General features: G+C 40.4%; 1 protein-coding gene across 10 annotated transcripts in view; it reads right to left on the bottom strand.

Moving 5' to 3' along the window:
- Nucleotides 1-18,328, bottom strand: part of kmt2e (lysine (K)-specific methyltransferase 2E) — a 164,665-nt gene that overhangs the window by 60,350 nt on the left and 85,987 nt on the right. For 6 of the 10 annotated variants that reach the window (XR_005462313.1, XM_038811589.1, XM_038811581.1 and 3 more), the window contains 2 exons: nt 16,438-16,506; nt 14,916-15,088 (listed from right to left, as the gene is read on the bottom strand). Coding sequence is in view for 9 of the 10 variants with exons in the window: in XM_038811589.1 (XP_038667517.1) it covers nt 14,916-15,088; nt 16,438-16,506 (242 nt within the window). In the remaining variant the exon portion in view is untranslated. The remainder of the gene's footprint in view (nt 1-14,915; nt 15,089-16,437; nt 16,507-18,328) is intronic. The other 4 variants (XM_038811585.1, XM_038811583.1, XM_038811582.1 and 1 more) reach the window with 3 other exon arrangements.

Here is an 18,328-nt window from a genome sequence, read left to right as displayed (position 1 = left end):
ATCCCGTAGCTACGCAAAGACTTACTTCTATTTATTCCTCATGCCGTAACCTTCTCTAAGCACAATAGAATCACAGTTGCAATTGAAACCAACCCCCACACATACAAACATCTATGTTCAGCATGAGTCTAACTATAGATATTCCCCTTCCAGGCACAGAAACATTTAATTAGACCCATTTAAAACTATGCCTCATTTCTAATGTTTATCAATACAAATATAAATTCCTTAAAACTACCTTTGTTTTCCTAACAATATTAAGTCTTAAAATTATAAAGCTAAACCACTAATTAAGTACACCAAATAGAACAAATCCTTAAAGAGGCTATTTTTACCACCAGCAGATGGAATAAACTTATTTCCTCAAATCTTACGCAGAAAGCAATACTGCAGGACTCAACAAAAACCACAAAACTAATCTAGCAAAAGAAAAATAAATGCCCATTCTGTAGACAATTTTACATACATTAAGAAATAAGTTAATACGATCGCCTTGAATTGTACATATTCATTGCAGCAGCCACATTAGTTTAATGTAGAGAATAAATGTCACACAAATGCAACAATTCAGATAAAGTCCCCAAAAAATGGGAAAATAAATCAAAAATCAAAGCAAAATACTGCAGATGCTGGAGAAATAAAACACAGTAACTTCTGGAAAAAATCAGCAGGTCTGACAGCATCTGTGGGGAGAGAAACAGAGTTAAAGTCTTGAGTCCAACATGACTCTTTTCTCAAACCCAGTATTCCAGCACAAAATAAATTCCTTTTGTTCCATTCATCAAGAAACTTGCACCTTCCTATGATGGTTGGCTTACCACACAGGTGAGATCATCAATATGAAAAATAGGAAACAAACTCAAATCATGCACATAGTGCAAAACTGCAAGAAAATAAGCAAGCAGTGTTCAAAATAAAAGTAAACCCAAAGAAGATTGTCTTGATGCATGATTGTTACTCTGTGAAATGCTTTTGAAAAGCATCATTACTTGAACAATAGCTGTTGACAGATGTTTAGACTGGGTGACCACTTTGCAGAACATTTTCGGTCGAGCCTCAAGCAGACCTCCTTGTCGCTTGTCATTTCAACTAAACGTTCTGCTCTCATGTCCGTATGCCCATCGCTGGCCTGCTGCAATGTTCCAGTGAAGCCCACGAAAACCAGAAGAACAGCACCTCAACTTCTGATTAGCCACGACTTAACACGAAGTTGAACAACTTCCGACTGTGAACTCTCTCCTCCACCTTCACCCCAATTTTATTTCTATCAATTTATTTTCATTTCTTCCATTGCTCTGTTTATCCATCACCAGGCGACCTGATAAGAGGTCTACAAAATGGTAAGGGGCATAGGCAGGGTGGATAGTCAGAGACTTTTTCCCAGGGTAGAGGAGTAAATTACTAGGGGCCATAGGTTTAAGGTGCGAGGGGCAAGGTCTAGAAGTGATGTACAAGGTAAACATTTTTACACAGAGGGTAATGGGTGCCTGGAAACTGCTGCCGGAGGAGGTGGTGGAGGGCAGCTTGACAAATACATGAATAGGATGGGAATAGAACATAGAAAAATACAGCACAGAACAGGCCCTTCGGCCCACGATGTTGTGCTGAACCTTTGTCCGAGATTAATCATAGATTATCATGGAATTTACAGTGCAGAAGTAGGCCACTCAGCCCATCGAGTCTGCACCGGCTCTTGGAAAGAGCACCCTACCCGAGGTCAACACCTCCAACCTATTCCCATAACCCAGTAACCCCACCCAACACTGACGGCAATTTTGGACACTGAGGGCAATTTATCATGGCCAATCCAACTAACCTGCACATCTTTGGACTGTGGGAGGAAACCGGAGCACCCGGAGGAAACCCACACACACAAGGGGAGGATGTGCAGACTCTGCACAGACAGCGACAGGGCGGAATCGAACCTGGGACCCTGGAGCTGTGAAGCAATTGTGCTATCCACAATGCTACCGTGCTGCCCTTAAGAACAAATTAATCTACACTCCATTATTCTACCATAATCCATGTACCTATCCAATAGCCGCTTGAAGGTCCCTAATGTTGCCGACTCAACTACTTCCACAGGCAGTGCATTCCATGCCCCCACTACTCTCTGGGTAAAGAACCTACCTCTGACATCCCCCCTATATCTTCCACCATTCACCTTAAATTTATGTACCCTTGTAATGGTTTGTTCCACCCGGGGAAAAAGTCTCTGATGATCTATTCCCCTGATCATCTTATAAACCTCTATCAAGTCGCCCCTCATCCTTCTCCGTTCTAATGGGATACGGACTCCAGAAGCGGAGAAGATTTTAGTTTAGACGGTCAGCATGGTCGGCGCAGGCTTGGAGGGCCAAAGGACCTGTTCCAGTGCTGTACTTTTCTTTGTTTGTCATCCGGACTCAAAATGTAAGTTCCCATCGTTCTCCACAATGCCGTCAGACCAGCTGAGATTGTCCAGTGTTTTCTGTTTTTATTTAGATTAACACCTTGATTTACTTCTTGGTTTGTTAATTTCATAGTATTTAATTGAAATGCCATTAATAAGTAACAAATATGATTAGTCATTAGAACTTGAATATTGCTGGAAAAAGACATTTTGTCAAAACTTTTTGTCTTGCACTCATCAGGACAATCACAACAATAAAAATATCTGGCGAAACAAAAACTTCATACAGTATGTGAAAAGAATGCTGATTGGTTGTAAAATGGACTCTGGTAGGGACATTGCTATGGAAAATGCACCAGTTAATGGTGACTGACAGTTAACTGCCAAGAAATATTTGAAATTTTAAACTCGACAGATTGATTTTCAAACAATGCTTGGCAGTTAACTGTCGCCATTAACAAGTGGATTCTATAGTAACAGCGCTATTCGAGACCACTTGCCAGCCAATCAGCAGTCTCTTCTCATACAGTATAGATTTGTTGTTTCCTCTGACATTGGCATTCTTGCAATTAACCTGATGAATGCAAGATGAAAAGTTGACACAATGCCTTTTTTCAGCAATAACAAATATGAGTTAAAACCATCTGACAATAAGTGTTACCACTTCCTCTACGCATGGAATTTACTATTTTGTTCAGTGTTATTTACCTATTTGTTATTTGAGATCTTGTGTATATCAGTAAATAACACTTACAATAATACCGAATAGGTTTGCCAACTCTGGTTGGACTTATTCCTGGACATTTCATCACCTGATCTAATGCCTCCATTCAATCAGCACAACACCCAGTCAAAAAGAATCCCCTCACACACCCTCCCATCCCCTCCACTTGCATCTCCATTTATAACTCAAACAAAAGTGTGCAAACAAAACGGGGAGAGGGACAGCTTTTGTCCTGGGTTACCAGCAGCAGCATCCAGCACATTCATCTTTGATGCACTTTGATTGTATTGGCCCGGGGAAAATATGATCAGGACAACAGGAGTAAACTTTTTTCAAAAAGTGACCCACTAAAGGCATACTGCATGCTTGCCTTCATTGGCCGGGGCATTGAGTATAAGAATTTGCAAGTCATGTTGCAGCTGTACAGAACCTTAGTTAGGCCAGTGTTCTTCAAACTTTTTTCCCGGGGACCCATCTTTACCAGCCGGCCGACCTTCGCGACCTACGCCAGCCGACCTGCGCGACCCACCATTTTCTCTTACCTTGTTTGCTGCTGACAAAAATGAAGGAAATAGTTTTGGGTCCCTTTGGCCCTCGTACACGCTCCTCCAATGGAACCTGTTGGATGAAGGTGAAGCCTTCTGGTGTCGGAAAGTATGGAGTCTCCATCCTACAAAATTTTATCAAATAAACCCCGCCCCCCGAACTTGTGAAAAAAATAAAATGAGTAAAATAAATGAAAAAAATTAATAAAACTCCCCCCGAACTTGTAAAAAATAAATAAAATGAATAAAATAAATGAAAAAAATAATAATTAAATTAATAAAATAAATGAATAAAAACCACTACAGAACTTGTAAAACAAAAAGCTGCAACCGATTAGAAAAATAGCGGCCGCACTGTGCATGCGTGCCCGATTTTCTTTTAACGTGTTCGTGGACGCTTGCAGCCGGCGTTATGAAAAGCCAGCTGCTGCACGGGGATTTGTGCGAATGTGAGCGCCGCGGACGACGGCTCCGCGACCCTCCCAACACCCGCCCGCAGGTCGCGCCCCCGACTTTGAAGAACACTGAGTTAGGCCACACTTGGAGTATAGTGTTCAATTCTGGTCGCCACACCCAGAAGGGTGTGGAGGCTTTAGAGAGGGTGCAGAAGAGATTTACCAGGATGTTGCCTGGTATGGAGGGCATTAGCTATGAGGAGCGGTTGAATAAACTCGGTTTGTTCTCGCTGGAACGATGGAGGTTGACGGGCGACCTGATAGAGGTCTACAAAATTGTGAGGGGCATAGACAGAGTGGATAGTCAGAGGCTTTCCCCAGGGTAGAGGGGTCAATTACTAGGGGGCATAGGTTTAAGGTGCGAGGGGCAAGGTTTAGAGGAGATGTATGAGGCAAGTTTTTTTACACAGAGGGTTGTGGGTGCCTGGAACTCGCTGCTGGAGGAGGTGGTGGAAGCAGGGACGATAGTGACATTTAAGGGGCACCTTGACAAATACATGAATAGGATGGGAATAGAGGGATGTGGACCCAGGAAGTGTAGAAAATATTAGTTTAGACGGGCAGCATGGTTGGCATGGGCTTGGAGGGCCGAAGACCCTGTTCCTGTGCTTTACTTTTCTTTGTTCTAAAGAGGCTGGTGGAACCTTTATTTAATATCTCCTCAGAAGCATTACACCTCCAGTAAAGGAAGAGTCTGCAAAGTACTGCAGTGGAATGTGAGCCTGAATTGAACAAACCCTAGTATGGGGCTCAGACCTACAATCTTACTCATGAGCAGAATGAATGCTATCATCTGGCTCCAATCACTTGTACAAAATAAGAAGGGCCTTCCCCAGTGCTATTTGACAGAAATTCAATGTCTACAACGAAAATCTTGTTGTAAGGCCTTGTTGGGGGCAAGGGAAGAAGCAAGAAAATTAACCAACCATACTATCCCTTTCAGAAATTTGTAACCTCGATATCCAGATGAACCTATCACAACACCAGTCTGCAACCCATTTTAAATACATCTTTAGTTACATGTTGTATGGAATCACCATTGAAACACCACTTAATAGCAAAATCAGTGACACCTAGCAAAAATATTATGCGCTGCCAAGCCAAAGTGAAATGAGAGGTAGGCTGCAAAGATTGAAACGGTGGGAATCAGGATGATCAAAGGTATGCGAATTTTACACTAATTAGTTAAAATGAAGGTATTAAAAGGTCATTAAAACATAAGCCGTGAGATTATAAGGACCTAGATATTCAGCAGAACAACACTAAAGCAGCTACAATCATTACCGCAAATTTTGGAAGCAGTTACAGAGTAGCATCCCAGTCTCATGATCAAAGTAGTACTAAACACTGGGGCTGGTTTAGCACACTGGGCTAAATAGCTGGCTTTTAAAACAGACCAAGGCAGGCCAGTAGCGCGGTTCAATTCCCGTACCAGCCTCCCTAAACAGGCGCCAGAATGTGGCGACTAGGGGCTTTTCACAGTAACTTCATTTGAAGCCTACTTGTGACAATAAGCGATTTTCGTTTCATTTCATTTCAAACAGCGGCCCACAGCAGAGAAAAATAGGTCAGCAACCAAAGTTGCTCTTATTTGCTTTCTAGCTACTATTTATACATATGATAAAAGCTTGCGCGGTAAAAAAAACAAAACTCCCCTCATTATCACTCTGGTTCTTTTGCAAATGATCTTAAATCTGGTTCCCCTGGTTACGGACCCTCTGTCACTGGAAGCAATTACGTCTATACTTATTCTTTCAAAACCCATTTGGAACACCGCTTCTTCTCTGTTTGAAAGACAACAACCCCAGCTTCTCCACCTAACTGAAATCCTCCATTCCTGGACTTCATTCTAGTAAATCTCTTCTGCATGCTGTGCAAGGTCTTGACAGCCTTCTAAAAATCTGATGCCAGAATTGGAGATGATACTCTTGGCTGAAGCCTAACCAGTGATTTCTCAGCAGAACCTCCTTGCTTTTCTGCTCTATGCTCCTATTTCTAAAACCAAAAATCTTTTTTACTTTTTAAAAAACAGCCTTAAGACAGCTTAACAATCTCAGGATTTGTGCAGTATTCCATTTTTAAAAACAAAATTTATGTTTAAACATGATACAACACACTACTTGTCAGCAGACTTCATATATGCATATTTTTATTGAGATCCTTCTGATGTGATAATCACAGTAAATTCAATTCATTGTTCACAGTCTCTAAATGGCAGTTATATTAAACACTAAGACCCAACCAAAATTTAAAAAATAAATCAGAATGGCTTTACAATTCAATACTATAAACACTACTTCCTAATTAATGCTATATTATGTGAAACTGAACTCATCCCCGCTAATCCCTGAAACACCTTTGCAACTGGCTTGAGGAACACTGATGGCAACGGAGAAGTGTATAGCATAATAAACTTCTCAGCATCATGGGGAGGGCAGGCAAAGGATTTGCATACAATGAGATGGAAGCTTGCACAGAAAAATCTTTATGAACAATACATATTTATATCAGCATTGCCCAACACATTGTGAACTATACTTCCTTGATTACCGCTTATTGGTTCGCTGCGAAAATGGCAAGTAATATGGTGGCAACTCCATAATCCAGCTTCATACAAACACCAACATTGTATGGAGAGAGGAATCGTAATTGTGGTCAACTCGACCAATTAGAATAACCAGGTCAGGACAAGGCAGCAAGTAGCTCCAATGTGTTCTGGAGAGCAGGTCAATATTTTGAGGAATCTTTCTCATGAAGTCCAAGTTTCATTCACAAGTTCAGAACAAAACCTGAAGCTATACTAAAATATGTTGTTCTGGCACATTTGACCCAGAATTCCAAATTGTATGGGAAGCGTGTCCTGCAGTCAGCATCATAGTGAAGCAGTCTGGGAAGCATATCCTGCAGTCAGCATCATAGTGAAGCAGTCTGGGAAGCATATCCTGCAGTCGGCATTGTAGAAAAGCAGTCTGGGGAGTGTGTCCTGCAGTCAGCATTGCAGTGAAGAATCAGTAAGATTCACGCGTGGGCAGTAATGAGAGAGCACATCCTGAGTGCGGTACAGCCAGAGTGAGGGTGTGTATTTTGGGAATTTGGAGCTCAGTGGGAATTCGATGGAGAGGGGAAGGAGGTGCTCTTTTGCTATCTAATTTTTTAATCTTCAGAGTGATCTTGCCCTGCTGCAGGAGTAGAGGCTACAAGGGAAAGGGCTGATTGGTAAGTAGTGGTTAAGTTAACTTTCTCGAATTTAAAGCTACATTAAGGACAGGTGAGAGTTCTCGTTAAAAAAAAACCAAATAATTTTCTAAATGGCATAAATTTAATGTAAGTGTCTTTTAACTGAAAGTATGACTGGGTAACTCAGTCACGTGTTTTACACGTCCTTTAATGTGAGAATTCCTAGCAGTCTGGATGACCACATTTGCGGTAAGTGCAACTGGTTTGACCAGCTTTAGAGCAGAGTTTTGGAGGTTGACTCTTGGCTGGAGGCCCAGCGGTGCATCCGCATGGCTGAGCGATTTGTTGACAGCACGTTTATAGACGTAGTCACCTTGCAGCTTAAAGAAGTGCAATCAGAGAGGGAATGAGTGCCCACCAGTCAGAAGGAGGAGGGACAGGCAGGTAGTCAGGAAAGCCCCAGAGTGGATCTCACTCAAAAACCGTTTTGGTATGTTGAAAAATGGAGATGGTTCTTCTGGGAGTTCAGCCAGAGCCAAGTTCACAGTACTATGGGTGGGGCAGCTGCATAAGGAGGGAAGTGGAAAAGTAATAATGGTATAAGATTTGATAGTGAGGGATGAAGGCCGGCATTTCTGTGGCCGCAGACGAGACTCCAGGATGGTGTGTTGCCTCTCTGGTGCCAAGGACGTCACTGAACGGCTGCAGGACATTCTAAAGGGGGAGGGTGAACAGTCAGAGGTCACGGTTCACAGTGGTACCAATGACATAGATAGAAAGAGGGATGAGGTTGATAGCAAGAATTTAGGGAACTAGGTAGGGAATTGAAAAGCAGGACCTCAAAAGGTTGTAATCTCTGGGTTATTACCAATGCCAAATGCTAGCGAGAATAGGAACAATAGGATAGAGCAGATTAATGCGTGGTTGAAGAGATGGTGCAGAAGGGAGGGCTTTTGTTTCCTGAATCCCTGGATCCGTTTCTGGCGAAGGTGGAACCTGTACAAGTCAGACTGATTGTTAAGGCACAAGGGAATAAAGACAAGGCTGGATGGCATTTATTTTAATGCGAGGAGTTTTGCAGGTAAGGCTGATGAACTGAGGGTATTGATTAACACACGGGAATATGATATTATTGCTATCACAGAGACATGTTAAGGGAGGGGCAGGACTGGCAGCTCAATATGCTGGGAATTTAACACTGAAAAATGTGAGGTGATACATTTTCAGAGGACTAACAAGGCAAGGGAATGCACAATGGAAGATAGGATGCTAGGAAGTACAGAGGACCAGAGGGACCTTGGGGTGCATGTCCATAGGCCCCTGAAGGCAGCAGGACAGGTAAATAAGGTGGTTAAGGTGGCATGTGGGACACTTTGCCTTTATTAGCCGAGGCATAGAATAGAAGAACAGGAAGGTTAAGATGGAGCTGTATAAAACACTCATTAGGCCACAGCTACAGTACCTTGTGCAGTTCTGGTCTTCACACTGTAGGAAGGATGTAATTGCACTAGAAAGGGTGCAGAGGAGATTCACTAGGATGTTGCCTGGGCTGGAGCGTTTCAGCTATGAAGAGAGGCTGTCTAGACTGGAGTTGTTTCCCTTCGAGCAGAGAAGGCTGAGGGGGGAATCTCATCGAGGTGTACAAAATATAAATCTGGTAGACAGGAAGAAACTGTTCCCCTTAGAAGAGGGATCAATACCTAGGGGACATAGATTGAAGGTAAGGATCAGGAGATTTAGAGGGGATTTGAAGAAATACTTTTTCACCCAGAGGGTGGTGGGAATCTGGAACTCACTGCCTCAAAGGCGGGAACCCTCATAACATTGAAGAATTATTTAGATGAACACTTGAAATGCCATAGCATACAAGGCTACAGACCAAGTGCTGGAAAATTTGGTTACAATACATAAGTATTTGATGGCCAGTACAGACACGATGCACTAAAGGGCGTCTTTCTGGGCTTTAGAAATCAATGACTCTATGGTGAAAAGGTAAGGCTGAAGAGGTTTGCACTGATGGTGGCAGATATTTATTAGTAAATATAGAAGTAGTTACTTATATTGTGTGTCGGAATTTTCTATTAAAGTTAATGCAGACAGCTAAAACAGCGCCACCCCTTCCTTCCTGTCGTAACATTTAGTTCTTGCACACAATTTTGCATATTATTTTCAAATGTAATGTATGGTTGTTTATCACTACTTACTTTCAGTTCTTCTGCCAATAAGTGGCAATGCCGTGCTTTCATTCCTCATCTCCTATGCCCACTTCCTGATTCTCGGTATCCTTGCTCCTTTTCTCTCAGGTTATTTGTTTTCCTCCACTGTTCTTTTTTCTAAAGCTTTCTTCTCATTTCTCTCTCCCCATCCCTACTGACAGAGTTCACTGCTTCAGAGAGCTGCCTCCCTATCCCACTGGTAGCTGGCCTACCCAGCTGTTCCCACCAGTCATCATTGCCTGCTTTCTCAGTAACTGTTTGCTCGTTTCTACATTGCATTATGAAATAGAACATTCCACTGTTTAAAGTGCAAATGTGTTAAAGTTTTGAAATACATTTTAATCATCACATGCTGGTTTTCCCAGCTCAGTGTTGGGGAAATGGTAAAGAGCTGCAGGAGAGGGCAGCACTGTGGCGCAGTGGGTTAGCCCTGTTGCCTCACGGTGCCGAGGTCCCAGGTTCGATCCCGGCTCTGGGTCACTGTTCGGGAGGAGTTTGCACATTCTCCCCGTTTTGCGTGGGTTTCACCCCCACAACCCAAAGATGTGCAAGGTAGGTGGATTGAACTCGCTAAATTGTCCCTTAATTGGAAAAAATGAATTGGGTACTCTAAATTTATTTTTAAAAAGAGCTGCAGGAGAAGGGGTTGGGGATAGAAAGGCTTGGTCAGACTTCTGGTGCAAAGAAAATGGGAATGAAAGGTCAAATGGGAAGTTATAAACAGAAATGGCATGGAAAAGAGCAATGGAATATCAAGATGGGAAAGGCCAGGGAGGTTTGGGATTAGGCCACTGGCATGGAAACAATGGGAAAGGAAGGTAAATGGAGAAAAGGGGGAGGGAAGAGAAAATGATGGGTGAGGGGGTGGATAATAAGAGAGGGAAGCAAGGAGAGTAGCAGTGAGATAGGTTAACAGGAGAGAATGAGAACAAAGGGAACACAAATGGTTTAAGCAATCAGGGAAAGGGGTAAAGTAAAGCACAAGAATGTACAAGAGAACCATTAAAGCAATAAGAGACGATAGGGTAGAAGCATCAAACAGGTGGAACAGACAGGACAAGACAGAGACGGAAGAAATCTCCACAATGTCCCCAAGCAGAAGACAGGTATGTTGATACAATTGGCCATAAAGAGATGATAAATGATTTTGTTCTGAAAGAGGGAAGAAGGTAATGAGAGAAAAAGAGACACACTCTTAGGGACACAAATATGGCACATTTAAGGTAAAATAAAATATAGAATGACCCGATAGGCATTATGGAGACATTGTTGCAAGGTGAGCAAGGCTGGGACCTGAACATTGAAGGGTATGGAAAAATGGGAATCTAGGAGAAGGTGTTGGGGTAGGTTGTTAAGTAAGGATGACAAAAGTACAGTTGTGAGAGATGACCGTAGCTCTTCGCAGCAACATATCAAATCAGTTTTGGTAGAGATAAGAAATAGGAAGAGTTAGAGGTCATTTGTGGGTGTAGTTTATGGGGTTTGTTATCTCAGTTGGCTGTGCGGCTAGTTTGCGATACAGAGCGATGCAAACAGCGCGGGTTAAATTCCTGTACCAGCTGAGGTTATTCATGAGGGTTCCGCCTTCTCAACCTTGCCCCTCGCCCGAGGTGTAGTGACCCTCAGATTAAATCACCACCAGTTAGCTTTCTCAAAAGGGGAAAGCAGCCTATGGTCCTCTGAGACTGAGGTGACACTTAAGTTTATAGGCCCCCTAACATTAGATAAACTGCATGACAGAGTTTACAGGAATAAATAAATGGGACATGTAAGAAAGGTACTACAATAATCATGGATGACCTTTGTAAGGTTATCCCAATGCTTCTACTATCGCTACAGCTACTTATTTTAGGACACCAGGATGCAGACCATTAAGTCCTGCAAACTGTCGGCCATTAGGTCCAATAGTTTTCCCAGTACCTTTTCCCTGGTGATGGTGATAAAGTTCCTCCCTTTCGCCTCACGAATTAAAGCCAGATATGGCTACCATTAAGCAAGATGATCAGGAACAATGGAATCATTGTTTGACCCCAGAAAATCTTCATACAGTCGGAATTCAGAGCATGCTGTCTTGTTTGGCTTTGCATGAAGCTAGGTACAAAGGGAAGAGGCATGATAAATGGTTTGAACAGCAGCACTCCTGGCCAACATGGGGCAGAGACTGGAACCAAGCATGCGATTCCTGGTGGGGGTTAGTGGAGATGAGCAGGAAAGAAGTGAACAAGATCCACACACATTTAGCCAATGTTTTGGACAAGCTCACAGTCAAGAAATTCTGGAGAAGCAGCTGGAAGACATCTTGCTCAAGTGAGATAATATAGTGATGTGGGAAAGTCTGGGGCATTCATTTTATATTTTTAAGCAAGATTTTTAAACAAGGGCCAAAAATCAAATAGGAGGGAGAAGAATTGGCATGAACAAATAAGGTGTGAAAGAATAAAGGGCAGTACTTGGTATGAGTCAGTAACTACCCTGAGATGGGAGGGGAGATGGGTGCTACCTTAAATTGCAGTGGTGTGGAGGGAGAGATGAGTACCAACATGTATGTGGGATAGGTCAGAGAAACCAGGAAGAGCCCTCATGCCATTAGAGAAGGAACTGCTGGCATGAACTGGGGAAAAGAGGAGAGAAAGGTGCAAGTTAGAATCAAGGGTAGAGGGAGTCACAGGCCAGCATGAATTAGCAGTGATTGAAGAGAAAAGAGTGCAAACACAAACTAAGAGGAAAATGGGTGACAGGGAACAGGGAAAGGAGAAAAAGGAGAAGAAAACTTAGTGGTAACTGAAAGACAGCTGGAAAATAATGAAATGGAAAGGTAGAGGAGTAACATTGTGAATTCAGGTTCAGAGAGTGAAGACAGCCAGCATGAATTAGGCTAGAGGGGAAGTAGCATGGTCTTGTAAATCCAAGTGGGGAACATTGTTTCATGTCACAATGAAAACCATGCAATAACAATACACATCCATATGCTTCAGAGGAGAAGTGGACAATGACCTGGAATTCAGTTTGAGTAGATGCATACACAAGCATCATCTGCATATTGAAGCTCTATGACTGAGGTTAGAGTGGTTTTGGATTGAAGATGACATAGGTTGAACAGTTTCCCATCTGTTATGAAGCTTATCTTCACGCTGTGGGTAATTTACCAGTATCGCAATGAGAAAAATAGAGAAGAGGGTTGGTGCAATGTCACAAACGAGGACCTTATTGTTAAAAATGAAGCATTTGGAACTTACAGATTTTAATTAGAAGGATTTCATATCTCAAGATCCTAATATTTTACTCCATGACTGATGATTTTCCAAAAATAACATAACTACAGGTTTTAACAATACCTATATTGGCTTTGTTTGGGCTCAGACATCAAGTGTCTAAAATTAGATATAGCAAAAGGAAGCAATTTAATACAGGCGTTCATATAGTTGCCGTATCAGATTCTGCAGCAAGGAAACCCAAAGGTTTTTTCAGGTCTTCAGCGTAATAAATACTGGACCTAATAAAGAAATGAACCCAGCGACAATGACAGAAAATGACTTATGTGGCACTTTGCATTCCAATGTAAAACTATGGTAGGAAGGAAAATGTTGCAACCATATCCACTTTTTGACATTATCTGGAAAGCAAAATATCGGCACTCTGGGTGTATCTACACAGAGGACTGCAGCGGTTCAAGATGGCAGCTCACCACTAGCTTCTGATGGGCAATTAGGAATGGGCAACAGATGCTGGCCAGGCCAATGATGCTCACGTCCCACGAACTATACAAGAAATTAAGTCTGTCTTATTTCCCTTTCGGCACTGTCTCTTTCTGTAATCTCCAGTCAGTGTGGCCAAAGTAGAGTACATATACTTGCATGAATTATTTTCTAACAAGCAATGGCTCATTAACATTACTTAATGATTATGAAGAGTTTACCTCTCACTCCTTCAATACCACTTAGAGTATTATTACAAATCTCAGTTGTTGCTAAGTGCTCATGCAGTGTGGAACTCAAGAGCATCTAAAAAATGTCCATAGAAATTCAAAGAACTGTGAAACCATTCTGTACCCATCAGAAATCTCTTTGAAATTTACAGTGGTCTATTCCTCCTTTTAGGTACATAAAGGCCACGTTTTGTACCTTGAAATAAACCAAGAGAGCTGACAACTAACTGCTGTATGTATTTATATTTTAGGGATTGGAAAAGATTTCATTTATATTCAAAGCATTGGTATTTAATTTTAACGGAAAACTCTTTCTGCATGTGGATGAGTTATCTAGGTGTAACCACATTGCACATTAACTTTGCAGAAATTGCACTTTTCGAGCTTTCCTGGCACTGGTTCACCTGTACAAAATAGCCTGTGTAGATTTCAGCTCGATGATGATAATTGCTAAGTTGTTCCCACTTACAAAGCTGTCAGAGGGAGCTGAGAAACACAGCAAATAAAGTAAGTGCCAAATATTAACATTAAAAATATTGGAAAAGTTCAAATAAAAATTGAAAGCAGAGAGAAAAGCAAACTAGAGAAAACGAGGAAATTTACATTAGAAACATTAGATTACAGTTATATCAGTTGCTCAACTCCAATTATCCAATTTTGATCGGAATCCCTTGATACCTTCCCTCTCCCCTTTTTTAAAACTAAATTTATGGTACCCAATTATTTTTTTCTAATTAAGAGGCAATTTAGTGTGGCCAATCCACCTAACCTGCACATCTTTGGGTTGTGGGGGTGAAACCCATGAAGACACGGATCCCTAATAAAAATGTTAATCTCAACCTTGAACATTTTAAATAACTCAGCATCCACAGACTTTTGGGAAGAGAATTTCATATGTTTGCTACTCTTCTTGTGAAGTAAATGCTTCCTGTTTTAATTTCTAAATGGCCTAACTCTAATTTTAAAATTGTTCCCCCTTGACTAGATTCCCTCATCAGAGAGGAGGACTTCTGTGTATCCACACTATTGAATTATTATTTAATTTTAAACATCTCAACTAGGCCACTCCTCAACTATCTAAATTCAAAAGGAATACAAACCAAGTGTATGCAACCTGGTTTAATTTTTGGTATCAAGTTTAATTTTACCCTTCTGATATGTGAGCAATTTTAATAAATATGTCCATATTAATGCGGCAGTTGGCCCATGAAAGCTGAAATTTCTTACTATTTTTTACTCTGAGTTTAGTACACAAAATAATTTATAGAATCCAAGACATTCACAATATACAATAATCTCCTTATAGGATTTTTATTGTTAATGCAATGTATTTCAAAGACCCAAGACTTCCAGTAAAAAATGAGCTAGCTATTGAACTCAAACTGTTCTATAAATATTTCTTTCAAGTCAAATAGTGCAGGACTCTCTAGCTGTGGTACCAAGCAAAACAAGCAGATTGTGATTAGACAAATTCTACTTGCCTTTCTAGATTTTGCAGCAAACTGCTCCTTTTCTCCACTTTTCTTTCGCTTTTTCTCATTTACCTTTGTTACCCTAGTGGCAGTCAACGTGATAGTCGTAGGAGTCTGTTGAAAGGCAGTATATAGTTCCACAGGTACCTCATCTCCACTTTCAGTTGCACTGGTGTCTCCATCTATTTAATAAAAAAAGAAATCAAAACCTTATACAACACTGTCATCGCTTCTTTAAAAAGTTACACCTAATAATTTGCATAAGGATATATATATATATATAATAGATAAAAATATATACAATATAGAATAGAACCTTAACTATCCACATGTCAATTATGTGCATTGTCCCGTATCAGTAAGAATTTTCTCAGGAGATGGGAGGCCAGCAGAAGTCAAGGGTATCAACAGACTTTTTTGTTTCAGAGCTGTTATTGCTGCAACAACTGTTTAAATCAACTGATCTGTCAACTCACAGTTCCTCCATATAAGAGCACATTTATAAAAGTTCTGTATTGATTTTAAAGTCAGTGATTTAACTGCTCTGGTGGTTACCAATTGCATGGTTGAATCAGTGCTCACCATTGATGCTGAGGATCTGAGAGCGTCATTGGTCTGCTGTAGATCTGTCTGATGAAGTCACGAGCAAGGCTGGGAGAGAACTGTGAGTTAGCAGATCAGCTGATTAGTTGAATGCTGCAATGGAAACTTAGTATTTGCGGTATATATATCACTGGAGAAGACTAAAGTAAAGCAATCAACAAGTGTATAGTAATTTGGGGTCTTAATCATCCACCAGCTGATATTATTTGTGGAGGGGTCGCAAGAAGGGGCTGCTTCCATTATGCTGGATAATCTAAGTTATACTTTTCTGAAAAAGAACTATGGATCTGGCATTGTAATACGGAGGCAAATACAAACATTATTGACCTGACACAGTGACAAATGGGAGCAAGGTTAAACAAAAGAAAAAATAAGTCAATTATTTCACTATTCATAATGTAGCTTTATTTAGTATCTACTGTGTAAAATCAGATTAAAACAAATGGTTCACACAGAAAATGATTATTTGATAGAAATATGTAAGATAAAACATTACCTCACAAAACAATTAGGTTACAAGATAAGCCTTCATTGCTTTTGTCAGGGATCCAGCAAGCAAAACAGTTAAGGTTATTATATGCTATATTTTAAGAATCGGGGTTGAAGTCACAATGCTTCAGGGAACTGTGTCAGGTTATCACTTTAGAAAGTTTTGTTCCTATATTTTATATCTGCTCCACTTCTTAGAATATTCATCAACAATATATAAAAGATGAAAGAATAGTAAAGATACTCAAAAAGCATTTTGACTCATTAAGAGGCTAGAGGAAGTACAGGAGTACCAGAGGACAATGTGAAAAATCAACAGTTATAATCGTTGTTGAATAGATGGGTTAATAGGAATTATAATTAACAAGTCACCAGGCCCAAATGGTCTAGATCCCAGAATACGGAGGGAAGTAAGTGATGAAATAGCAGATGTACTAACCATAACTTTCCAAAATTCGTTGGAAACAGGAATTGTACCAAAGGACTGGAGGGTAGCGAATGTTAACTCCTGTTCAAAAAAGGGGAAAAGGGATAAGCCAGATAACGATGGACCAGTTATCCTCACATCAGTTGTAGGTAAACTGTTAGAGACCATAATAAGGGATAACATTAGTGAACACTTAAAAGGGATAGCTGACATAGGATTTTAAGGGATATGTCGTGCTCGAGTAAATTTATTTCATTCTAAAAGAAATTGCCGAGTATATGGACAAAGGGAGTTTAAGTAAGCAAGATATTTTGGGAACTTAAAAATAATTGAAAAGAGAACTTCAATATTTACTGTGAAGATTAAGGTCCATGTATTAAAGATATATGTGGAGACCTGGATAGAAGGATAGCTAAAGGACAGGAAGCAGATAGGGGTTATGATATTTCTCAGTTTAGCAAGATGTATCTACTAGACGGATAAATGGTAGGACCTCTCTTCATATACATAAATGATATGGGACATGGGCACAGAGGAAGTGATACCAAACTTCATTGTTAATGACAAATAATGGGCACGACAAACTGAAAATGTAAGTCCACAGGAAGAAATTAATAGGTTAAGCGAGTGAGTAGAAATTTAGCAAATACAATTCAGCATCAATAAATATAAAACAATATATTTTGAGAGAAATTAGTGAGAATTATGCCCAACAATTAAATGCTTTGCGCAATAGATCGAGATATACATACCTTGAGTGTGGTATTACAAGTAGAAAAAAGTTTGAAAAGGACAATGGATTCTAGGTTGAATATGAAGGACGTTAAATATTCAAGAAAGGAGCTAATGATTAATTTGTGTAACATATTTGTTAGGCGTAGCTAGAGTATTTTGAGTTTTGTATACTGCACCATAGAAAGGCATGATAGACAAGGTACAATGCTGATTCACTATGTGTGTGCTGGGGTGTTAGGAATGAATGGTTATAGTCACAAGTGTGTTGAAAAACTCATGAAATAGAGGATGTTAAAGGCGGGACTAACAGGACAACATATTTTTTACGGCACCTTTAACCCAAGGTGCTTCATAGGAGCATTATAAAGCAAAATTAGACACTCAGCTCCATAAGGCTACAGTGGGGCTTATGGCCAAAAAGCTTGATCAAAAAGATAGGATATTAAAGAGCATCTTAAAGCAAGAAAGTGAGGCAGAGAATCAGAGAGGTTTTATGGAGGGAATTCCAGAGCTTAGGGCCTGGGTAGCTGAAGTCCTGGTCACCAGTGGGAGAGTAAATATAATTGGAGATGTTTGAGAGGTCAGAATTAGGTAATCTTGGATATCTAGGAAGACTGTTTGGCTGGAAGAAATGAGACAGAGGGAGAAGCTGAGGCCATCAAATGTGTCGAAAATAAGGATGATAATTTTTGAAATCAAGAAATGCTAAAAATTATAAAGGGGCTGAGAGTAAACGTTGGAAGGTTCCAATTCCTTTTGAATCAGTAACAAAGGAACATATTTCAGAATAATATAAACATAAAAGGGGAGCTGTTGGATTTTTTTGAATCTAAAAGGTTATAAGGAAAATAAATACTTTATTTTAAGTCAATCACAATATCTAATCTTGAACTAGGTAAGCACTTAAAATAATTAAGAGCACAGGAAGTGAATAGACAAATTGAATATCAACAGCTAGTTCCAGGAGAGCCAACATCAACAAAAGCTTTCTTCTACATTCGCATATCAGATTTCAGAGTTAATATGTAAAAATAATTTCTTCCTCCAAAATGATTTCTCCGCAACACAGCATATTTCATATTATCATAAATCCAGATCCAAAATAACATTCGGTGAGAACAAAGAAGCTGGTTTTGGTTCTGGTCAGTCTTGTTCAGAAATCCATCAA

This window comes from Scyliorhinus canicula, chromosome 11 (genome assembly GCF_902713615.1).
Source record: "Scyliorhinus canicula chromosome 11, sScyCan1.1, whole genome shotgun sequence".
Classification (NCBI taxonomy): Eukaryota; Metazoa; Chordata; class Chondrichthyes; order Carcharhiniformes; family Scyliorhinidae; genus Scyliorhinus; species Scyliorhinus canicula.
This window is presented reverse-complemented; position numbering and strand designations above follow the sequence as displayed.